The sequence below is a fragment of the Pongo pygmaeus genome, chromosome 15, assembly GCF_028885625.2.
Source record: "Pongo pygmaeus isolate AG05252 chromosome 15, NHGRI_mPonPyg2-v2.0_pri, whole genome shotgun sequence".
In the NCBI taxonomy this organism is placed as follows: Eukaryota; Metazoa; Chordata; class Mammalia; order Primates; family Hominidae; genus Pongo; species Pongo pygmaeus.
In genome coordinates, this window is record NC_072388.2 from 77,933,355 (window position 1) to 77,959,139 (window position 25,785).

At 37.7% G+C, this 25,785-nt stretch overlaps 1 protein-coding gene across 16 annotated transcripts in view; it reads left to right on the forward strand.

Moving 5' to 3' along the window:
- The window catches only part of NRXN3 (neurexin 3), a 1,699,552-nt gene that overhangs the window by 817,341 nt on the left and 856,426 nt on the right, over positions 1 to 25,785 (forward strand). For 9 of the 16 annotated variants that reach the window (XR_008493628.2, XM_054448164.2, XM_054448165.2 and 6 more), the window contains one exon: positions 18,454 to 18,573. Coding sequence is in view for 13 of the 16 variants with exons in the window: in XM_054448164.2 (XP_054304139.2) it covers positions 18,454 to 18,573 (120 nt within the window). In the remaining 3 variants the exon portion in view is untranslated. Of the gene's footprint in view, positions 1 to 3,377; positions 3,405 to 18,453; positions 18,574 to 25,785 lie in introns of all 16 variants that reach the window. The other 7 variants (XR_008493626.2, XR_008493627.2, XM_054448166.2 and 4 more) reach the window with 1 other exon arrangement.

Consider the following 25,785-nt stretch of genomic DNA (forward strand, 5'->3'; position numbering starts at 1 on the left):
TGTTAATTTACCACATCAAATCTGTTCATTCCACTTCTGTGTTCAACTTCATGTATCGCTTCTGTTCTTAAACAGCTTCCATCTGGGTTAGCTCATCATCGTAAAGCACACATTTATAAAAGCTTCCTGTCAGCTTATCAGGCTGACTTGGAGTTATGGAAATTGTTTCCCTTTGCCTAAGAGTTATTTTTGTATTTTGCACTAGTAATAGGAATGTTCATTCCTATAACCCGCTCCGTTTTTCCTTTATCCAGAAATATTTCTTAAATTCTCTTGGCCAAATATGGTGTTTGTACTATGTAGTGTGTGTGTGTGCGTGTGTGTGTGCGTGTGTGTGTGTGTGTATATAAAGGGACAGGAGGTTGGGAATCACTAAACCTTTAAAGCAGCCACTTTGCTCCTAGAAATGAACAATTTCATTCAATCAAGGATTTTTGTCTCTTTGGCTTGCTTTTAGTTCTTTTGTGTATTAAAGGGCAATCCTGGAATAGACGTAGCATTTGGAATTAAATTGAATATAGTGTTTAGAAGACTGTGGAATGGCAGTAATTCCATTTATCCTGGAATAATTAATCATATGAAGTCAAATCACAATATAAGAGCACATATTAGAAAGCATAAGATACTGGTCAAATGTTACATAATTTTTATCATGCCATCAGTTCTTCAGATTTAAAAGTTAACAGGAATCATCCATTTAACTCTATGTCAATATTTTCCAATAGATATATGTAACACATGCAATTATAAATTTCCTAGTAGCTACATTTTAAAAAGGTATAAAGTAACAGGTCGAATTTATTGTAATTTTGTATTTTATTCAATTTAACTAAATATACCCAAAATATTATTTCAGAATGTAATAGAGATAAAATTATCAATATTTTACACTTTTTTTCATATTAAGCCTCTAAACTTGAGTATGTATTTTATACTTGCAGCACACCTCAACCCAGGGGCTACATGCATTTAAAGTGCTCAATACACATGTCAATGGCTACTGTATTGGTAGTACAGGTATACAAAATACAAAAATTAAGGTGTAAATAAATAAAGCTTTAGTATTGGATTAAGAGGAGGTCTAAGCTTTATTAAAGGGTACTAAAATGTATAATATAAAGGGAGAATGACCTCACTTAAGAGAGTTTTAAGAGAAGCAGTAAGAGCATCAGCAAAAAGAAATTATATAACAAGTTGGGGAAAATGTCCCTATCCCTATCTACGGCTCTATGTGCAGTTTGGCATTACTCATCACATGCATTACAGAGAGCTCCGACCTTCCTCTGAGTATGGTTGATTGTTCAAAGCTGGATATTGTGGCTTGATGGCTCCACCATCTGAATCTATGGTGAGTCCCATGAGCCTAATAGCACTGCACTCTATTGCCATGGAGATAATTACAACGGTTACCCACTGAGCATTATGCCTACCCCGCTGGGTGGGATAAAGTGGAGGGTGAGTGCTGAGGGAAGAAAGTCCTTGTTGATTGTACACAAATGACTTGGATAATTAGCCTAAGTGGCCAGGAAAAATGGCCCGAAGTGGGTTAAGGCATAAATTACTGTCATTGGAAGTTTGTACCACTGTGAATAAGCCCTTGCAAGAGATCACAGGAGCATTTTAGGGTTCTGTGTAAGATGGTGGGGAGGTAAAGGGAGAGCACAAAAGATTGGAGACACTGCAAAAAGGCATCATTTTTATTCTGAATCTCTCGTGTAGAGCATGAGACCCCCAAGAAGGCCTTTGAGCATTAGGTAGTATGAGGACCACGGGAAACAGAACACATTTCTTAATTTATCATTTCTTTTATATAGAATAGTAAACAAGCAGGGGATGAGGTTTTATAACTAAGAACTAAGACCAGAATCTCTTCAAGATATGTTTTATTCTAGCAAATCTAGAATACACAGATAAACATACATACACACACACACACACACACACACACACATACACACAGATAGATAAATATCTGTATCTATCTACATTTAATGTATGTTTCCATCAAAGTCATTGACAATGACACTTTAAGATCCCTAGGTAGTAAATGTGTTACCTTCCCTGTTATATCAGACCCATGACAGCAGGTAAAATAAAAGGCAAAAGAGTCCAAAATTATTTTTGTTTATTTTATTGATTGAGTGAGTGAGTGAGTGAGACGGAGTTTTGCTCTTGTTGCCCAGGCTGGAGTGCAGTGGCGTGATCTCGGCTCACTGCAACCTCCATCTCCCAGCTTCAAGCAATTCTCCTGCCTCAGCCTCCCGAGTAGCTGGGATTACAGGTGCCCACCACCATACCTAGCTAATTTTTGTATTTTTAGTAGAGATGGGGTTTTACCATGTTGGCCAGGCTGGTCTCGAACCCTTGACCTCAGGTGATCCACCTGCCTCGGCCTCCCAAAATGCTAGCAAAATTATTTAAAAACATGCTAATTTACTACTCTTCAGCTCTCAAGTATGAGTAGCAAAAAAGAAAAAAAATCTTGAAACTAGTATTTGATTTTATGTCTCTGATAGATGCAAAGTGTATAATTTAGATATTAAGTGCAATTTCTGGGCAACTCCTAGTCAACATTTAGTTGTAACTTGATACCTCTCAATTTAAGCTAGGGTTTTTAAAAAAATCATACCTGATTTAATACGTGGCTGGTAAATGTATCTTCCTATATTGAGGCCAGCTTTGCTGCAGAGGCCAAGGCATGATCAGCTAGAAATGTGGTTTCACAATTGCAGATGATAAACATCTGAAAGAAATACACGTGCTTTGTTTTGAAACTGGCATGAAAAAATAAAAATGACATTAGTCTGGTGCCCTTTTGCCTGCAGCTATTTGGGTTTGGATATATTTTTAAAATTAAATAAATTGAGCTTTTTGGTGTTCCCAAATCACCGTGATCCAAATGTCTAATTCTAGTGCCAAATTCCTGGGTGGCATTTGCAAGAGGGCACAAGGGGTACACTCAAGTGACTCTTTCATGCTCAGCTCCTAATGTTTAGAATTATTTCTGTGGGCTCCATCTGATTGCACACACGTGTCTTTCAGTCTGACTGTGCACTCCCCGAGGTTGGCTGTGTGGATGTGAGAAAGCTCTTGTTGCCCGTTGCCTGTGCTTTGTCAAGTCTGATGCGCCCCTGCCCTGCTCTGCTGACTTGGCTCTGAGGAGTCCGGCTCTGTCCCTGGTCTGTGCGTCCCCCTCTGCCCTACTCCCCAACCCCGTCTTTGCTGTCTCTGGTGAACCTGTAGAGCATTTCAATTGTCTGTCTGAGTGATGGTTATGCAGATTGCGTTTTCATTTCTGTAATGTTATCCTGGTTTATTCTACCTCTTACTAACCTCTGGTTATTGTTTTCGCTTTTTCTGTTCTTTTGCTAACAAAGTTGCGTTGACCAAAGCTGACCTGCAAGGTAGAGAAGGTTCTTGTTCCCATTACCACTTTGGACTGAAAGATGCCCTGTGTAACCCTTGGTATCTTTTCTTTAGAGATCTTCAAGCTGTCACACCTCTTGGACAGCAGCAATTGTGGGGAGGTGGCTGAACCCTGTGTTCTTCTGAAAGGGTGACAGATAACCCAGATCAATGCATGAAAAATAGCTATCAAGAGGAGACCTCATGGGGGAAGAAACATGATTCCATTTTGGGGGATACCAAAGAGGTTTGACAGCATCCCATACCGTGACTATACATAAACACATTAATTTACTCTGGAAATGATGAATACCTCTCCAAGTAGTTGCCATGGAGGGGTTGGCTCCTCTTAATTTATTCACCATAGATAGAAAAAAGAACTCGGAAGGAAAAAAAAAGGCCAAGGCCAGCCCTTAAGTTATTATTTTCTGGGTCAGGGAGGTCATTTCCTGGAGCAGGACATTTAAGTACTTGGGCTTTATGAAAGAGAATGTCATTTTCTCTTAACTAGTTTTAAAGTTTTAAATATTTCTGGGCATTTGGGAGACATTAATGTCATTAAAATGTTTCAGAGATTTATATTTTCTATTGGGGATTTTGGTTGAGCACTTTAATTTCCTGTTTTGTGATCTCAGGTAAAAAATACTCTTGAGGAAGAAGATGAACTGTCATTTTAATCCTGAATACCCTATAAAATACCACATGTGAGATGTTAGTGAGTATCTATTGCAGAAACTACTTCATCCACTATTCAAAGACGCATCTTACAAAGTCAGTAATGGCCCACTGATCCTATGGTGCCAGGCTGCTATGACTCAGAATAACAAGGTAGGAACAAGCATTTTAGGTGTCTTTTGGCTGATTGTCAAGCAGGAGACTGAGCCTCATGACCTCTGCTGAGTTTGCAGTCAGTCCAAATTGTTAGAAGTGGTTAAGGCAAAGGTAACATTCAAAAAATTACTTTTCATCTAAAAAGATCATTGACTTTGCTGTGACTTACTTCTTATATGCCACGTAGCTAACCAGTACAAGCGCCTATCTCTCCAGAATACATCCACCAATAAAGACTCTCTCACTATTTTACCATAACTTTGTTTTTCTTTATCGCCTCTTAGCAGATTCACATATATTTTAATATATATTTAAATTAAATAAAAGAATATACACTAGTTAGGACTTAAAGTCAGAGGAAGCTTTACAATAGCTTTCAGTTTCAAAGTATAGAGGGCCCTTGTGGCAATACTGTTGTTTTAGACATTATGTTTAATTGTCAAGAAAGATCCACTATATATTTCTCTGTAAATGGAAGAGAGAGAGAAGGGGGCAGGATTCAATCTGAATGCAAGACAATCCAAGGAGATTGAAGCTCCTTAGGACTGGATTTAGCGGATTAAACTAGACAACTACATCTCTTCCCTGACTTTACTATTACGCAGGGTAAGAACTATATGGATTTTGAATTCCCAGAGCTTAGCATATTCTCTCACCTAGAGAATCCAGACATGGCAAAATAATCTGGAAGTTCTCATCCAAAGGAATGATGGTTTGTAGGGAGAAGTGAGTGATTGATTTCTATGCCTAAAGTAAATTGTTTACCAATGCGTAGATACAGATTTAGGGACATAGTGGTTTGGAATATCTTGATGTTTCCTTTTATGCAAGCTGTCTAGGCATCAATATGGTTTTAACATTATTACTCCATTGGCATGAACTTTCCTCCATTCTTGTAATGACTTGACAGTCTCTTTGTTTGTGGCAGGAGCTGCTATTCTTTTCGATTATTTGGGGCCATCTTACTCTTTCCCTGTTTTATAGGAAAAGCTTTTAGTTTTTTGTTTCCTAACACTGGGGTGTGGACTATTACTCACAAGCTGGCTTTTTCAGCTACAACCTGTGAGTATAGATAGTACTAATTACCATGAAGTATGAAGGGTAGTGAAGACATATGACAAGGAAATGAGGCAGTCGGAAGCCTAGACAAAAATGTATTCAGAAGGAAATATAACAATGAGGTGTAAGAAGTGACGTAATGAGCCTAGATGAGTCAACAGCTTAAGTCCTCTTGTTATTGTGTGGTTGGGGTAGTATTTTATTTTTTATTTAAAAATGTTTAACTTCTCCAGTTAATATGTTGTTGAATTTAACAGGAAGTTAATGTCAGCTATGCCTGTGTATCAGGGACTAGGTACTAGGGATGCTAGGATACTGCAGATGAGATGCAGTCTCTGACTTCAAAGAATTCCACAGATGATCAGCCGATAATTACAATGCAAAGTGAAAACTCCTATCCTAGAGATATGCGTCCTGCCATGTGAGCATGAAGGAACACACGGGATCGTGTAGGGTCATGGTGGTCATGGGGAGTGCTCAGAGGATATCTTCTCAGACAGAGTTTGAGCTGAGTCTGAAGGACAAGTGGGTTTTAGATGGATGAACGATGGAAGCACATTCGAGAGCTTGGCTTAATTGGGAACCTACAAGAAGCCCAATGTGGTTGAAATTATACGTGTGTGGGGATATGATAGCACATGAAATGGGAGTGGTAGGATAGAGACAGGTAATGACAGACTTTTCCTGTAAGGAGTTGGACTTTGTCCCAAGGATGCTGTAAGGAGGACAGAGATTTGGGTTAGATTTTCATTTTATTAAGATCACTCTGACACTAGAATGGAGAAAGGATGATGCAGACAGAAACTAGAAACAGAGAGCAGAGTCAGGAGTGAAGCAGCATATTCCAAGACAGAGGGAAGAGACATGCCCCCAGTGCCTGTTACTTTACTCGGTCAAGGAGGTAAACAAGTTTCCCTTTCGCATGAAACCTCAAAGAGTTAGAAAGAAAGTGAACTCTTTCTCCTGTTTGCTGCACACCCCCTCTCCACTGCTACACTGTTGTTCTGGTTAGTAGCACATGTATTTTCACATTATGACAAAAGATATCAAGGAAGAAGTTTACCGACTTGCCTGGTTTCAGGCCAGAATCTACATCTCTCTAGGTCAACAGAGGAGATAGGAGCTCTCCACGGTACTCCTGTGATCCACAGGAGGGAGGTTGCCTTGCTGAGCAGTGCAGTCTTTGTATCAGTGTACCTCGGACAGAATGACAGTTTCTACAGAACATTCAGAAGTAACTTTCTAATTCCTTTTTGTTTTTAAGAAGGGTATTAGTGGAAAGGAAGAGATTTCCTAAAAGCCTATTCATGGAAGAAAGGAGCTGCAGAACTATAAAAGAAATATTAAGATTGACCTGTTTGGTGTGAGGCAGATGACATAAACTATGAGAAATAAAAGAATAACTCTTTTTTGTATTAGGTGATTAATTAGAATCTTCCTATTCCATCTTTAATTATAACTTCTCTCAGCAGGTTTTATTTCTGATGTTTAATGACTTTTTTTTCTAGAAATGTAAGGTGTCCCTCTGCCCAGATGGTGAGCAGGTGGTCAGGGGATCCAGGATCCATTGGATCTGGGTGCTAAGTGCTGGCTATTTTGAGAAAGTCAATCAATGTATTGGGTTCAGATGCCTTGGAAATGTCAAGATTCTTTAAAGGCATTTTAGAACAGAGTTAGAATTAGTCAAACACCTTTAGTTAGGTAAAGGAAATTTTAATTCCCCAACTGTCCTTACTATGATGAATATTGTCCTCCACCTCATTTTCTCTGAAACTGAAGATTGTATCACATTCTCCATTGTATTTTTTGTCATAAAATATAGTACTTAACCTACTATAAGTTCTTCAAAATGATTTCTATTGTGGAAAATAATAAGAGAGACATAAATTACAGTGAACTTCCCATTATTGTTCTTGTGTCCTTTTCCTCCACATTATACGAGAGAGGCGTACAACTGTGTCATGTGGCACACTACCATAATGCATCTTGTTACTGGACTCCTCATCAACTGTACACCCAACTTAAGTGGGAGGAAGAAACCTGATTATTGTCCTTTCCAGCAGAATTGCTGATGATCTTTATTGAGAGTCTCCTTGATGAAGGCATACACTAAGGACTTGGCAGGTGGTATCTCCATTGTGACTACAACCTTAGCTGATAGATACTGTTATCTGTTTCATAGGTGACTTTACAGGTCTTGCATATGTTCTTTCATTTAATCCTCACACCATATGATGCAGTAGAAATACATATCTCCCTTATACAGATGGGGGCACTGAGGTTTAGAGTTTAATATCACCAGCCCAAGGTCACATTACTAGTAAGTGATTAAACTGGATTTTAAAGCCCATGACCTTTTGCCTATTATGCCATATGGTGTGAGTCTGGATTTGCTTATTTCCAAAGCAGAAAGAGTACATAGATGACCAGAGAGTATCTGAGAGTGTCCTCCATGCTGACTTTATGGTAGATGGTTTTCATATCAACACCATTTCGAAAAGTTCTAGATAATATTTGCACAATGTTAGAGCAAAGTATTTTAAATTACCTTTTTTTTGTTGTTGAGACTGGGCTTTGAAACTCCTTCTCTCTCTCTTTTAAAGTATATTCCACTGCCCTAGCAGACCCCTACATCAGTGCCTAGAAAACAAGGAAAAGCAGACAGACTCCTCAGTTTACATTTTCTAAAGAATCATTGACTTATGAGGGATTGTGTATCACTTTGAAAAGAGTTATTTGACCTTTGTGACCCAGGCATCCCCTGAAAATAGGGTGGGTTGAAGAAGAAGGCTTCATGCTACCAGCCATCCTCTCACTCTTACAAATACCCTACCTGCAGCAAGTATTAACTCCCACCTCTGTACTGTCATGGAAGTGTGCTGTGGGTAAATCACTTTACTCTTAAGCTGTAATTATTCTTTTTAGATCATTGACCATCAAGAGCAGTGCTGTGCTAGAGCTGGCACTGGCACAGGAATTTCTAGGAATTTTGTAAGCCAGTTTTCATGAGGCAACATGTTATGGCTTGAAATTTGCTATGAGGGGATTACTAATAAAACCAACACATGTTACAAATCAGTTTTATTTTCCTTTTCCTGGGGTGCTGGTTGTTAAACATTTAGTAGTGATATGTCACCAATAAAAGGCCACTGGGGATAAAGACACCATGAAGCCATCTCAGTCAACCAATTCCCATCCATGGCCATAACCGATTTTATACCCAACGTATTATGAGAGGGTTGAAGTGGTTGAAGAGAATAAGGGTGTTAGTGAAATGGCTCCAAATGTTAGATTTTATTGTTTGTCTTTTTCACTGATTACTCTAATCATGTGACCTTTTTAAAACCTTTGTTTGAGAAAAGGAAGCCATAAGCGTCTGAACATGCTTGAGAAGAGTGGTTTTGATGCCTTGCTTAGCTTTGGTAAGGCATAGGTCCTGACTTCAAGACAAAAAGCATAATCTTGGAAATACAGCCACCCTTAGGTCTCTCTGACAATGAAATTTTATAATAAGATTTAGGACCCTATTCTCTGGCATTGCCTTATGTTCTATAAAATGGGACCTAGAGTATTCGCGTCTCAGTGGATTCACTTGACATTTTTAAGGGATCATTGCTTTCTTATTTTAAAGCTAAATCTAAGTGAATTTGGTTTCCTCCAGTTAAAATGAATAGATCTTATGTTGTCTGTAAATGACTCTCTTCAGAAAAGCCAAGGGGACTCAACACTGTAAATTTAGAAATACTCTGAAAGCTATGGAAGTTGCTTTGCTGAAGGGTCCAAGACATGTATTCAGCTAAGTAAATAGGCTATCCTTATTATCAGGAATACCCTCTGTATTAGTTAGGGTTCTCCAGAGAGCTATCATATATATCATATATAGGATATATACATCTTATATAAAATATATTATATAAAAAATATATATATTTATTTATATATGTGTGTATATATATGTATGTGTGTATATATATATATATATATATGAATTGGCTCACATGATTATGAAGGCCAAGAAACTCTGCAGTCCGCTTTCTGTATGCTGGAGAATAAAACAGTTGGATTCTAAAGTCCTGGGAATGGGGGTGGCAGGGGCAGAAGTGGCATGGTAGTGTAAGTTCTGCTCTGATTCGAAAAGCCCAAGAACCAGGAGCACCAGTGTCCAATGTCTGAGGGCTAGAGAATATGGCTATCTCGCCTCAAGCAAAGAAAGTGAATTCCTCCTTCCTCTGCCTTTTTCTTCTATTCAGAATAGGACCACAACAGATTGGATGATGCCTACTCACATTGGAGACCATCTGCTTTATTCTCTTCACCATTTAAAATGCTACTCTCATTTGTAAATACCCTCAAAGACATACCTGGAAATAATATTTCATTATTATTATATATAATGACCAGGTATCTGGGCATCCCTTACCTCAGTCATTTTGACACATAAAATTAACCATCACATTCTCCTGAAGCCTCTCAACTCTTTAATTTTTATATTTTAGCAGTAGAGACTATAGATTGCTCAGGTAGGCAGTAAGAGTCTTTCATAGTTCATTCCCATTTTCAAAAATTTCCCTGTAGGGTTTCTATAGACTTATTTATATGAGACTTATATAAATACACACACATATACATAAATCTATGTATATTCATCTTTTTTCTGTACTTTTTTCCTTCCACCCAACTACTGTTTACTCATTTTTTTCCTATAAAACAATGTAAATTTTAAAATGTGAAAGTAGAAAGATTAGGCACTTACCAGGGGTAGAAAATTAAACTGAAGGTGGAAGATCTCTTTAGACAGTTCATGGCATGTATTATTCTGTTCTCATGCTGCTAATAAAAATATACCCAAGACTGAGTAATTTATAAAGAAAAAGAGACTTAATGTACTCATAGTTCCATGTGGCTGGGCAGGCCTCACAATCATGGCAGAAGGCAAACGAGGAGCAAAGTCACGTCTTACATGGCGGCAGGCAAGAGAGAACTTGTGTATGGGAACTCCTCTTTATAAACCCATCAGATCTCATGAGACTTATTCACTATCATGAGAACAGCATGGGAAAGACCTACCCCCATGATTCAGTTACCTCCCACTGGGTTCCCTCCACAACACATGGGAATTAAAGGAGCTACAATTCAAGATGAGATTTGGGTGGGGACACAGCCAACAATATCAGCAACTCTTATAATGCTCCTTCCCATGGAAGCTGTGGTTTGTTGGGACAGGCAAACCCTTTGGTTAACATGGAGTTCTACTATGGTAACTTCACATTTAGGTTATACCAATAGAGTCTAAGCCCTTTGACTTAAGCCCTTCACTCCTTGTGATTAAAGTTAGTGGATGTTGATAGATCAGCCTCACCTGGTCCCCACTCCTGGGTCACCAGCCTTGGCCCTCTAAAGGAATGGACATTGAGAAGACAAACTTGATATGGCCTCCAGGCCTGTCACTTCTCCTTTTCCCCCTTACCCTCTGCCTACTGCACCCTACATTTCTCCACCCACTTCTTGTCTGGCTAGAACTAGCTGGTGCTGCTTTAGCACTATTTATGAATTTCAAATTGGGGTGTTTGAGACATAGGTTTGGTTAAATCTTATTTGGGCAATAACAGAGGAAAAGTGCATTCTGATACTAGTGTTGTGAGCTTTAGGAAGAAAGTCTATTTCAAGGACCTACAAACAATAAAAGATACTCTATCAACTTTTGATTTTCTAGGCCATGAAGAAGAATTGACTAAATCAGTGTACACGTGCTGTAAGGGTGGATTTGAGCAGTAACAGGCATAAAATGGTTGTATCAGACAATTCTTAATGAGAAGAACAATCCAACAATCAAGAAAAATGATAGGAAATTTTGGCAGCCATCAGAATTATCTGATAAATAAAATGATAAGGGAATGAGATGCAATTTCATGTTTTCCAGCAAACTAAAAGCAAAACTGGAAATTAGAAACCAAAGTACTAACACCATTGACATCTTATTTAGTCTTTCCAGACACATTTCTGTTGTCTTGTCACTTTCTGTAGTATACAAAGCAAGTCACCATCTTTTCTCAAAGGGATATGTGACTATTTTAGTGAGAGTTATTCACATATCAAGAGCAAAAATAATTTATACCATTCCTATACAGGAACTTCCTAAGGCCTTTGGATGTTTTAAGATATTAATAATTAATAATGACAATGATAAAGACTTCATAAATATGTAATTAAACAGATTTGTGCTATCTTAGAATGTCTGGAATTTTATGTTGGTTTGGAAGAGTGTTTCATGAAAAATTATGATTGTTAAGTCCCTAGAATTGTCTGCCATGCTTATAAACATAACATTTGATACAGATTTCTGTTCATAAAATTGGACAAAACTAGATCTTCCTGTTTAACTGAATTGAAATAGTATTTGACAGTTTTCCTTGTAAAAAACAAAAACAAAAACAAATCCCTACATCAAGATGTCATCTTTTCCCAGTTATAGGTCAGAAATACCTTAAGTTACTCTTATTAATCCAATGACACCACACATGCACATTCCTCACTCTGGCTTACACACATCTGTGAGAGGTTAGGTGAGTGGGCTGCACAATTAGCAAGCTTGGGTTTGAGACCTCATCCTCTCACTTGCCACCTATGGATTTTGGGGAAAATTATGTAACTTTTCTGTGCCTCAGTTTACTTTTCTGAAATCTTTGCCTTTTGATTCAATCAACATTTTAAAAATTACTTAAATGTGAAATTATGGAGATCTCCTATGAGAAAATAATTTGTTTCTCTGATTCTTTACTACTTTTAATTATATTTGCTTCATCATGTGCTTATGAAGATTAATAGAATTAATATCTTAAAAGCATTTAGTATAGTGTCTGGCTCATAATAAGCGCTAGGTAAGCTGTGTCCATTGTTATATCCTGTTTCTGATTTGTACAAGATTATTTTATATCAATAGATGTTTAGTGGGAAGCACTGTTGAAGCTTTTGGGTTTTTTCCCCCAAGACATGTTTTTCTAATTTCTTTGACACACTGCTATGTGAAATGCATACATTAAATACATTGACATAAAATAGGCTCTGTTTAGGAAAGGATGTACTTAAACAGGTTGAAGTAAGAATAGGAGCTTACAAAATGATCGTCTAGAGATTGTTCTAGAGTCTAGCCCAGACTGTCATTCATTCAATAGTTATTACATACTGTACCTGGGCTTGGGAATACCAAAGAGTTCTTGTCAGCATCTGGAGAGACTGAAATCAAAGGACACACGGCCAATTAAATACCACCATCCCACCCACCCTAAGAAAAAAATGTAAATAAAAACAGTTTCAAGTAAGAGATTACTTATGTGAGCTCTTATTGGTAAATTCTAGGGATAAATTTTTACAAGAACCATTTTGCTTTAAATTCTAAATGAATGGCTTAATTTCCTTATTTTTTCTTTGTTATTTAGTTCTTTCTTTTATTCAATAATGTTTTGAATATTTTGAATAGAACCCTCACACTATACCAAATACAATATCAGAAATTAGAGATGTAAAGGTGACCAAGACAGACAAGGCTTCTGCCCTTGAGAGGCTTATGGTCCAGTAGGATTTGAAAGACAGTGAGGAACTTAATAGTACTGACAAAAAACAGATGCACTGACCAGTGGAACAGCATAGAGACCCCCAAAATAAACTTATGCATTATGGTTAACTGATTTTTTTTTAACAAAGGTGCCACAAGTATACAATGGAGAAAGGATGGTCTCTTCAATAAATGATATTGGACAAAATGGATATTTACATGCAGAAAAATAAAATTGTACCCTTTTCATACCATATACAAACATCATCTCAAAATATATTAAAGATTCAAATGTTAGACCTGAAACTATAAAACTACTAGAAGAAAATGTACAGGAAGTGCTCCATTGCATTGTTTCTGGGCAAGGATTTCTTGGATGTGACTTCAAAAGCACAGGCAGCATAAACAAATGAGATTGCATGAAACTGAAAAGCTTCTGCACATCAAGAAAACAATTAATAGAGTGAAGAAGTAACCCATAGATTGGGAGAAAATATTTGTAAAGTATATGTCTGATAAGGCACTATTATCCAAAATATATAAGAAACACAAACAACTCAAAATAAGAAAACAAATACCCCAATCAAAAAATGAGCAAAGAATCTAACTAGACACTTCTTAAAAGAAGATATGCAAATGGCCAACATATATATGAAAAAATGCTCAACATCACTCATCTTTGGGAAAACGCAAACTAAAACCATGATGAGATATCACCTTGCACCTATTAGAATAGCTACTATCAAAAAGACAAAAAAAAAAAAAAAGTATTGGCAAAGGCTTGGAGAAAAGGGAACACTTGTGCATTTTTGGTGGGAATGTAAATTAATATAACCATTATGGAAAACAGAATGGAGGTTCCTCAGAAAACTAAAAATAGAATTACCATATGATTCAGCAATCCTGCTTCTGGGTTTCAATCCAAAATAATTGAAGGCAGTATACCAAAGAGATATCTGCACTCCCATGTTCATTGCAGCATTAATCACAATAGCTAAGAATTAGAAGAAACCTGGGTGTTCAGCCTCAGATGAATGGTTAAAGAAAACATGGTATATGTACACGATGCAATACATTTGCTCATTTTCTGATTGGGGTATTTGTTTTCTTACTATTGAGTTGTTTGAGTTTCTTATGTATTTTAGATAATAGTCCCTTAACAGATTGTTTTATTCAGCCTTAAAAAAAAGTGGGAAGGCCAGGTGTGGTGGCTCATGCCTGTAATCCCAGCACTTTGGGAGGCCGAGGCAGGTGGATCACGAGGTCAGGAGATTGAGACCATCCTGGCCTACATGGTGAAACCCCATCTCTACTAAAAATACAAAAATTAGCCAGGCATGGTGGTGTGTGCCTATAGTCCCAGCTACTTGGGAGGTTGAGGCAGGAGAATTGAACCCAGGAGGCAGAGGTTGCAGTGAGCTGAGATCGTGCCACTGCACTCCAGCTTGGCAACAGAGAAAGATTCTATCTAAAAAAAAAAAAAATAAAAAAAATAAAAAGCGGGAAATTCTCTTATTTGCAACAACATGGATGAACCTGGAGGATATTATGCCAAGTGAAATAAGCCAGGCACAGAAAGACAGATACCACATGATCTCACTTATATGTGGATTCTAAGAAATTTGAACTCATAGAAATAGAGAATAGAAGAGTGGCTATAGGAGGCTGGGGGAGGGGATGGATGGAAAAATAAGAGATGTTGATCAATGGGTACAAAGTTTCAATTAGACAAGAGGAATAGGCTTTGGTAATCTATTGCATAGAATGGTGACTACAGCAAATAATAGTGTATTTTAAATTTCAAAATCATTAGAAGAATAGATGTTAAATGTTTTTACCACAAAAAAGTGCTAAGTATGTGAGGTGATTGATTTGTTAATTAGTCTGATTTACCATTCCGTGTTGTAAGCATATATTAAAACATAACATTGTATCCCACAAATATAAACAACTATTATCTTTCAATTAAAAAGAAATTAATTTAATTACAATCCACGTAATTGTTATTAGTTAAGTAAATAGGAAGACATGATGAAGAGTAAATGTTCTGCTAATGGGGGCTTCCTTAAGTAGGATAGTTTGGAGAAAGCTCATTTTGAGCTGAAACTCAAAGAATAAAAATGAAACAGTCATTTGAATCTGGAGAAAGCACAATGAAGGCCATGGGTCCAGCAGGAAGCACAAAGGAACTTGAAGATAGGAGTGGGCATGAAGTGTTAAGGCAGTGGTCCAGGAATATGAGCAGGCGTCTGAACCACCTGGAGGGCTTGTTACAACTCAGATTCCTCAATTCCGCCCCCAGTCAGTAGGTCTGGGTACAGCCTTAAAGTGTTTTTCTCATAAGCTTCCAGGAGATGCAGATTCTGCTGGTTTAGGAGCAACACTCTGGGAATCATTATGTTAGGAACTAAAACAGGAGAGGGCTGTAGCACTGTGAGCTAGGGACATATGGTAAGAAATGAGACTGAAGAAGGAGGCAGGGGCTCTTAGGAGCTCAATCTTGAAAGGAGGTTCAAGGTTAGTTCCAGATTGTTGAGAAGTTGAAAGTTCTATTAAGTCCTTAGTTGTTCTTGGATGCTTACAATGTAGTCAGTCTTCCGGTACTAACTGATTCTACATGGCCTTTGCCCCTTAATGCCAGTGAAGCAAATTCAGTGGAATTGATAAATAACCTATAATCCCCGCCCTGTATTTGGTCCCTGATGAACTTTTGACAAAAGGAAAAGATTGCTCACTTTGCAGAGTGCGGACATGCTCCTACACTCAGGTTTTGGAAGCATGATATAGCAAATCAGGGGTGGTTACGATTCAGATCACCCCAACATTTACTGAAACACTTTCTGCATCTGCACAATAGACTTAGTGCCACAAGGACCTAACCAGAGAATATTACCTGATTTCTAATAACAAGCAGCTTTCAAACTTTTGATGATAAAATGGTAAAAACATGAAGCAATTAGAGGATTATATGAGGAGAAGACAGTGCAATGTGTAATAAAGTGCTAAACTGAATATGATATGCAAAAATTAATGATGCAGATAATAATTGCTATGGCCACAGCAAAGCGGGAGAATTATTGTTTGAAGTTATTGACTAATGTTTCATTTGAAGAAGGCATTCAGGCTGGTCCTTAGAAAATGGTTAAAATACGGCAGTTAGAGGGAAGGCGAAAGACGTGGAAAAGGGTTCGTCTTTAGATTCAATCAACATTCAAAGAATTATTGTGTTTTCCCAGAGTTTTTGCTGTTTTACTGCCTTTTACAGTAAAACCTTCCATAAACCTTCCATGTGTTTCTGATTATTGAGTACAATTGAATTACTAGCCAATTGTATGGTGAGAGCTGTTTGGCCAGGGAGCCCCTGTGGACTTCTCAGAAGCTTTTATCCTTTGAAAGAAGCTGTCCTGATTTACCATTGTTAATGAAACTTGTATAACACAATGCTCAAGTTTAAGACCCACTGAGAACATGACCACATACGTCCTTTCATCTCTACATGGGGGAACCACATGGCCAATAGAAGCTGCAGAAAGCCAGCAGCAGTACTGTAACCCCAGTGTTAGTAATTGTTTTGAACTTTCTTATGTCATATCCTTATAGCATTGTCTTATGAGTGATGGCCTGTCCTGCTTCCACCCTTCATGAATAAATACAAAATGCCTTGCCACCCAGAAGACGAACCCTTTGTAGTCGTGCATCTCTTTTGAACATGCATCTTTAGGACCCTGTGTTCTTTCATTTCAATATTCTTGCTTTTGTGAGGCTTACGTTAGAAACTGTAAAATACGCTGTTATTGCAATGGTTATATGTTTTACCCTGTCAAGTGCTTTTATGCATTAGTTCCTGACTAATACATTTAGTGAGTCAAAGGGCTCATCTCCTTTGCTGAGATTCTCTGGGAAATTCATGGAGTTATACTGAATATTAAGATATTTCCTGTGAGCTCAGATAATCCTAAAGGTATAGATTTATCTGTAATCCCGAAGTTAAGGCAGAAAATATCAGTAAAAGAGAGAGAATGGTTGAAGAGAAGTGCCAGGCGGACCGAAAGAGTTTAATGGCAATCTGTAAGACAGAGATCATCAAAAAAATTTTAATGCCCCCACATATCAGTAAAAGATTTTGAGAATGCCTTCAAAATAGGTAAACTTACTTGTAAGTTATATACATGTACTATTATTCTTATATATTAGCATATGAAAGACACACAGAAATAGAAAAAATTTAGAATTAATTAAAAGAAACTCAATTTCTAATATTTTCTTTCTATAGCACAAATGATTCTCTTTTGCATACTCCAGTGCATGCACACTCCATTTAAGAGAATCCATTTTTAGCTGGGCGCAGTAGTTCACACCTGTAATCCCAGCACTTTGGGAGGCCGAGGCAGGCGGATCACGAGGTCAGGAGATTGAGATGATCTTGGCCAACATGGTGAAACCCTGTCTCTACTAAAAATACAAAAAAATTAGCTGAGTGTAGTGGCGTGTGCCTGTAATCCCAACTACTCAGGAGGCTGAGGCAGGAGAATCGCTTGAAGCTGGGAGGCGGAGATTGCAGTGAGCCAAGATCGTGCCACTGCACTCCAGCCTGGCAACAGAGTAAGACTGTCTCAAAAAAAAAGAAAAAATTCATTTTTAGAATACCTAGAGCAGCAGTGTGCTGTAGTGCAATGGCTTTCAAACTTCACACTGCATTCGAATGTCCTGGAAGCTCATAAAAACAGATGTGTGCCTCCCTGCAAAAGTTTCTAATTCAATGGGTCTGGGGTAAGCTCCAAGCATTTGCATTCCTGACACATTCCCAGGTTGTGGTCGTCTGAGAACTACACGTTGAGAACCACTGGTATAGTCGACAGCATGGGTTTTAGAGTTAGTTTACCGAAGTTGGACATCAGCATCCTTCAATTACCAAATGTGTGACCTTGAGTAAATTACTGTGCCTTCCTGAGCTCAGTTTCTTAAAATCTGTAAAGTGGAGGTAATCATAATTACTTACCTCTTAGAGTACCTGGAGAGCTCAGTAAGATAATGTAAATACATTACTTAATACCTAGTACTCGCCCCCTAAAAAACATCAACACATGTTGGCTGCTAAATCCTCCTTCTTCTCCTTCTCTTCCTTCTCTTCATCATTATCAATATCATTAAACATCTTTTTTTATGTCACAAAGTAGACATAGGGACTTTTCGTTTCAGGATTAAAAAAACACTGTGCCTTAATTTATAAGAATCATGGGAATGATTTTTTTTTTCTGCGTTAGCATCCTACATTAAAAAATACTATAATCCAAATGAGATATCTTTCTAGTTGAAAGGTAGAGATTAAGCTATTTTGCAAAGTCAACCCAAAGGAGAACAGTGTGTTCAGCCCTCTCCCTTCTGTGTGTAACTGTTGATAGTTTGTGGCTAAGTGTGTATTTCCGTCATCTTTTGTATATACTGAGTTCTTGTTGCATGAGATTGAGTTGACAATTTTGGTGGTGTGTCTTCAAATGTTTGGGGGCATGAGAATGGTAAATTCAGGTGATTTCTTTGAATCTAATTTTTAACATTTCTTCTCTCTCTCCTTTTTCTTTTTTTCCCCTCTTCTTGTGCATTACTAGGACCCAGTACCACCTGCCAGGAAGATTCATGTGCCAACCAGGGGGTCTGCATGCAACAATGGGAGGGCTTCACCTGTGATTGTTCTATGACCTCTTATTCTGGAAACCAGTGCAATGATCGTAAGTACAACAACCTTTCATACTGGAACTTTGTCAAGATGTTTGGAGATTTGGAGAATCTTAAAGGACAATATGTAAAAGCATGGCTCTTCTGAAAGATTCATAAGTAATTCTCTCCTCCAGGAACTTGGGAAATAAATGACTAGTGCTCTTATGAGAAGAGTGAAGAGATGTGTCTTGCTTAACAACACTAAATATTCGCCCACTTGCTCACTCCCTGTGTTTTTTCTTTAGATTAGAATAGTGACTGAGAAACAATAACCACAGCAGCAAACCATTTCAGGCAATATTTTTGTTGTAAGGGCTTCAGTTCTTCATGAATTAAATCACCTTATCTTATTGAATTTAACTCCAAATTGTTTAATAATTTTGAGACTCTCCCCTTTTGCTTTGCCTAGAATTTTGAGGCTATTTAAAGGGTATAGCTGTTTTCTCAAAAAGTTTGAGTTCTCTGAATTTCTTAGGCCTTACAAATGACAAAGACATTCAAGAGTTTATTTTTTACAATTAGCAAAGCTTAAAACATTCTTGGGTATCTTTCAGGTATAGGGCAGAAATTCTCTCTGACTAAATTTATTGGGTATCTGTTTGGTTTATATACACATAGCTATTCTATATGTATGTGTGTATATATGTGTGTGTGTGTATATATGTATGTATGTATTTTCTATTTTGTGAGTATATTTTATATGTATATATTGTGCATTTGGTTTTTATTGGAAGAGAGTCTTGTGATTATTAATTGTGTCCACTAGTGATGCTTCTGGCTTGTGGGTTTAGTTCTGACTTCATGAAGGTGCTTCTAGCACTGGTGGTAGAGACATTTCAATGCTGTGGGCATCTATAACCTGTGTCTCCACATCTTTCTCATGTTATTTTCTTGATGTGACCATAGTAAAGTTGAGCACACACTTGAAATTTCTGAATAACTGTGGCAAAGAGATTTGTTGAAAATCCCTGACTTAGTGGGTCCTGCTAACCTTCTGACTTTCTAAATGCAGCCTTTGTTTTATAATTCAGACTCATTTTACCTCTTGGTTTTAGAAAAATGATGCGTGACATTATCTGAGAAAATAGTAAAGTCACATTATGGTGTGACCACATGGGAGCAGACACCAATTACAATGCTATGCCCCCAGATCTATGTGGTTTTTTTGATTCTTTATTTCTCAGCCTTTTATCTGTGTGCAGCTGTCTGTTGTTGTTCTTTTTGCCATTTTTTTCTCAGTAGTTTTGGTCCCATATGCTCTTTCATTCTCTTAAGGTACACTGAGGAGAAACAAGTGGAGAAGTTGGCAATATAGAGAGAAAATTATGTAATACGCATTCATCTAATTACATAAGCATATGTCTCTGTATCTGTCATGTGAAGGATACGATGTCTGGAGAAAGTTTTGGTATAAGATTGCTCTTACCAAGTCTTTTGGTATTATTGAAAGTCATGTTGCCATACTTATGATGTGGAAATACTGTTTCACTCTGAAACAGGTAGTTATAAACCCAGTCAGCCAGAGAACCTGAGGAATTATACTACATGCTCTTTCTTTTTCCTCCAGTTTGTCTGTATAGCACTCACTAGGAAGGCTTTTTTCTCTAAGTGGTGGCATAATGCTTCTTTATCCTCACAAGTTTATTTCTTGTCACATATACGTCCCACTCTGGGTAGAAAATGGTCAGGAAGAGACTCTCCGCACAGAACAGGTATAAAGGTAAGTTATCCAAACGTGGTGAACATGTACAATCTGCAGAAGGTAGGTATGTCTTTTTCTGTCTTTGACAAGTTCCTGTCTGTCACCCAATGCCAGGCATTATTTTCTGGTAAAAATCAGGAAGGATTCTTTCTAGCGTTCTGTGACTGTTTCTGGTTTTATCAAGAGCAGATTGTGTCTCAGTCTGGGATGTGGAGTATCACACTGTCTGACTTGGGGAATTTGTTGGGATATAATGAAGCACTAGAACTTACACTGGGAAAATGTCAGCTTTCCTTTGTGGCAACAGCTTATCACAGTTCAAAAATATTTCTAGTAAGTCTAGGTTTAGGGCAATACATTTTGAATTTTATTCTGTAACAATGCAGCTAAATCTTTTCATTGTAGCAGACTTGGGAACCTGCCTCTCTAACAGGAGCTACTTGCCTAGTCCCCAACCTGGAGATTGGACCACGGCTTCTGTGATTGGATAGATATATGCAAATGATGAAGTATACATTTTTTTTTTTTTTTTTTTGAGATGGAGTCTCATTCTGCTGTTGCCCGGGCTGGAGTGCAGTGGCGCAATCTCGGCTCACTGCAACCTCCACCTCCCAGGTTCAAGCAATTCTCCTGCCTCAGCCTCCCGAGTAGCTGGGATTACAGGCACCTGCCACTACGCTCAGCTAATTTTTTGTAGAGACAGGGTTTTTTTTTAGTAGAGACAGGGTTTTTTAGTAGACACAGGGTTTCATCATGTTGGCTAGGCTGGTCTTGAACTCCTGACCTCGTGATCTGCCCTCCTCAGCCTCCCAAAGTGCTGGGATTACAGGGAAGTACACATCTTAATTGTGGAGTGTGATATATATATAGAATTAAGACATATAGGATGTGACTGTGAAGTTTGAATATAAACTTTTAATGAAATCCAACCAAATATAGCAGAATGGTAGGTTGCTTAAAATTATTACATTGGACGTTTCTGTTTCCAATAATTGGTATTCAAGGTATCTGGAAGACCTTCTCTTTTGGAACTAGCAGCAAAGCCAGTTTGTTCTACCTAGAAAAAGCAGTCTCACTATATCAAAGACCATTATTTTCTATATCAGCCTTGACCCTTAGAGTTATAATTGGCTATTTCATCTCACAAACATCTTCAAAATGAAGTTACCTGTATGATATTCTATGTGCTTACCTTTGTTGATAAATTTTTGGTGGTGTAGCCTGTATCAGGACTCAAGTGTTAACCTTCGTCATCACCGGCAGACTTGAATAGGCTCATGCTTATCATCAGCAAAAAGTGGTGGGGGAAATTGCAAAGAAAGATAAGTTCATGGAGGAGGAAGAATAATGATGGAAAGGAATATAGAGAAAATCAGAAAGTGGGTCTTATATGGAAGAGCACAGAGGTCATCAGCAATTGCTTTGGTAACATGCCTGCCACAAGTGTCCTGCCTTTGACCTAAATAACAGAAATGGGTCACAGCATTAAAAGTTGAGTGCCATCAAGGAAAGCTGGCCTTTACCTAATTAATTCCTGCAAAGAGAATGTTCTATAGAATGTTGCATATAGCTCAAACAAATTGTATCCACTTAAATGCTATCATAGGACCACGCAAATAGGTTTGAGATGAAATTTAATTGCAAAAAGCATTTTGTGGGGGAAAAATGGTTGTGGATATCTCATTTTCCAGGAGCTGTTTCTTAGGGCAACAGATTGATTCTCAATTAATGTACATGAAAACACTTCAGTTTATTACTGCGTATCCAAAAACTGAAACTTACTCAAAAGGGAAATAGCTAGGTCTTATATTTTCCAAAATAAGGTACTAAATCCATCATGTGTAAAAAAGTTAATCATATCTAGGCATGACTTGTAAGGCTCTAAAAATGTCTGCATTTTAGGGTATTCCTTTTTCCTAGCATTGGTTCTTTTATGACCTTTGTGTTTTTCTTGCCTGTTTACCAAATATGTTTGCCTGACAATGTTAATGTGCTGTTAAATAGATGTTACCTCTATGAGTACAGTGTACATTTTAAAACTTAGTCTCATTTAGTGTGAGTTGGCCAAGCCTGGATGTTTTCACTTTATTTCTTTATTCTTTGTGTGACCCTGGTGGGTTGATGGAGGCAGTGGGATGAATTTCAGTTTCACTCTTATAAACATAGCTGTGCAAAGCTGATATTCTTTAGAGCTGATTGTCTTGTATAAGAGTGACTCCCTTGTATGGGGTTAGGAAACAAAAATCCTCTGATTGGAAACCCAAGTGTAATTGATTTGCTAATTGTCTTACATAGTTTTAGATATGACCTTCCACGATGTTATGTAATGGTAAAGTCATGGGGAGTTTCTTTTGGGTTGACTTTTATGGCTGTTTTGATTCTACAATCTAATCATCCCAGAAGAAATGTTGAGCTAATGTATAAATCAGTATGCTCTGTGGAAGAACACATAAGTAACATTCTCCAAGATAATCTTCAGTTCTTGTGAAACATTTAAAATTGAGGGAGTTGGCTATTCAGAGGGTGAGCACCACCTGAAAACCAACTTAATGAAAGCTGTCTTGGGCTATATTTTAAGAACAACAAAAGAAATGGAAACTTACAAAGGTTCTTATAGGAATATTCTTTTTTGATATTGGATTCTTATTAGTATTTTAAATCAGGACTGAGAACCTGGGAAATTCTAGCATGTTGTAGCCACGGCAGCACCAGGCAAATCCAGAATCTCCTTCCCGTATTTTGTGGTAATATCATTGTCATTGTCAGCCTGCTGTTGAGTTTTTCTTTCCTTCAAACAACGAAAAATTTTGTGTAGAATAGAACCCTCCTGCATGTACCCACACATGTGCAAAAGGGTTGTCATTTTTATGGACTTTGTGAAAATAGCAGTTTTAAACATTTCATACCTATCCTTAACAACATTATTGCCTTTTACCATGTACATGACAACTGTTTTGAGTGGCATATAATTTGGGGGTCTGGTTATTGCTTCTGGTGCCCTGGAGAAGCACATATAGGACAGTCTTTGGCAAATGAATCCTTAACACACATCAACTTCCTGAATTTAGGAGGTGGGTGCTCATCACGGCTTTGTGGGGTGAAGTAAAGGGAATGAACGTGGGTCCTCAGCCCACCCTTAGGAGCTGGCCACCCTGTGCTACATTGCTAGTCACACATTGCAGGCTGCCTGTTGGAGAAATTGCTAGGTTCACACTGGCATGTGATAATAGATGTTCTTTGCTTGCAACAAATCAATAACAAACAGCTGTGGATCGTGCAGATAGTGGAGTGTAAAGCACCTTTTTCAGACAGTTTTCTGTAGGAGTGGCTGTTAAGCTGCAGTGTTGGCTATTGATTGGCCTTTTGCTTTTTATTTATTGTGTGGGTTTATTTATTTTTTAATGTAGTTTGGTGTATTGATTAAATCTGTTAAAAACACATTTCCCATTCAAGCTTCAGAAAAAACAAGCAATGTATGCATTACTTAGTGTGCAAAGAAGGGGACAGATACGTGTATACTAATTCTGTCTCTTGGGTCCATATAGGTAGGTAGACATTATGTTAAAAACGTATGTTGTTATGAACCTATGTTGTTCCAGACCTACTGGTATAGCAGTAATTTTTAAGGATATCATAGTATAGTACATCCATGTTTTTGGTTATGTGTTCATTCCCTGCCTTTGTTTTCAGACTCTGCCTGCCGAGCGAATAGGCCATATGTGAGAATTTCACTTGTAAAACAATTGTTTGTTGCTTAGAATGCACTTTATCATGTATTGATTCATTCACTCACCAACCATTTCTTATTTGCAGATATAATCATGAATAAGAGAGTTTTGTTCTCAAAGACCTTCTAGTCTAACGGGGAAAGACACATATGAAGGTGCTTCAGTAGAAACATGAACAGTGTATAGTGAGGAGTCATAAGGTGGAGTAATGGCAGCTGTCCCCAGGGTTGAGACTTTATGAAGAGCAGCTGCTTTTAGGACGATTTTCATTGAAGATGAGCCTTGAAATTTTTTTTTTTTTTTTTTTTTTTTTTTGAGACAGAGTCTCTCTGTTGCCCAGGCTGGAGTGCAGTGGTGCGATCTCAGCTCACTGCAACCTCCACCTTTTGGGTTCAAGTGATTCTCTTGCCTCAGTCTCCTGAGTAGCTGGGATTACAGGTGTGTGCCACCCACCACGTCCAGCTAATTTTTGTATTTTTTTAGTAGAGACGGGGTTTCACCTTGTTGGCCAGACTGGTCTCGAATTCCTGACCTCATGATCTGCCTGCCTCGGCCTCCCAAAGTGCTAGGATTACAGGTGTGAGCCACTGTGCCTGGCTGCCTTGAAAAATTTACAAGTACATTCAAAGCAAACATGGTATGGAAGAGGGCTGGAAAGGAAAGGTAGCGTTCCAGCAGGCAAGCAGGGAAAAAATATGCTGCAGCCACTGTTAACATTCTGCGTGTTTCCTTCCGATCTTCATTTTAAGCATTAGCATGGTTAAGATCACATTCTGTTTGACATTTTTACTTTGTTTTGTTTGGTTTAACACTATATGCTATGCATTTTTCAAAATATAAAAAAAAATTAGATTTCTGAACTCCCTTCAGTAGAATGCATGTTATGGTGCCCAGCTCAGGGGGAGAAACTCCCCTATGTTGAAATCATTGCTGGGTCCTAAATGTAGGCCTCATAGGGCTCAAATCTGGATTTATTTCATTGAGTCATTGGTGGAGATCGATCTTGAAAATTTATTTATAAAGAATCCAATTTTGTAAAGTTTGATTTGTAATGTGTATAACTTATTAAATGATAAAAGAAATCAAAGCATAATCATTAATTTAATTGGCTCTAGAATCAAACTGCTTTAAATGCCAGTCCTGAGTCTTTCTATCTGTGAAGTTGAATTGTTCACTTAGCTTCCTGAAACTTTGGTATAGCATAAGGAGTGTAATAGGTACTTGATAAATAGGATTAGTGGTAGTTTTTATTGTAGCTAATTATAATATTTGACAACCGTTAAGTCCTTATCATGGTCCTGACACTCTACAGGACCTTTATAAGGATATCATCCTTTTAATCATCCCCAAATTCTTAAGAAAATATTATAGTATGATATTCCTGATTTTAATTATGACAAAACTGAGATCACACTGTTAGAATATAGCTGATTGAGGATTTGGTCCCAGGTTTGTCTGACATAAAAGTTCACATTCTTATTCGATTTGCTGCCACTTAGTCATTATTAGAAATAACAGTTTAACATCTGTACTGATATTAGACTAGGATGCTTAATTCCATGTGGGCAAGTCTTCACAGACAATCAAACTGCATAAAAACATAGAACTGGAAAAGGGAAATTGTGTTCTTGATGATTATTTGCATCATATTGTGGAATTCAGCACATTTCAGGTCTGCCTTCTTAACACTCAGATGAGGCCATTTAGAATTAAAATATCTTTAGCCGTTATAGAATTAGAGTATCTTGCCCATACTCCCAACTATTTATGTTTTCATTCTCTATTGACCTAGA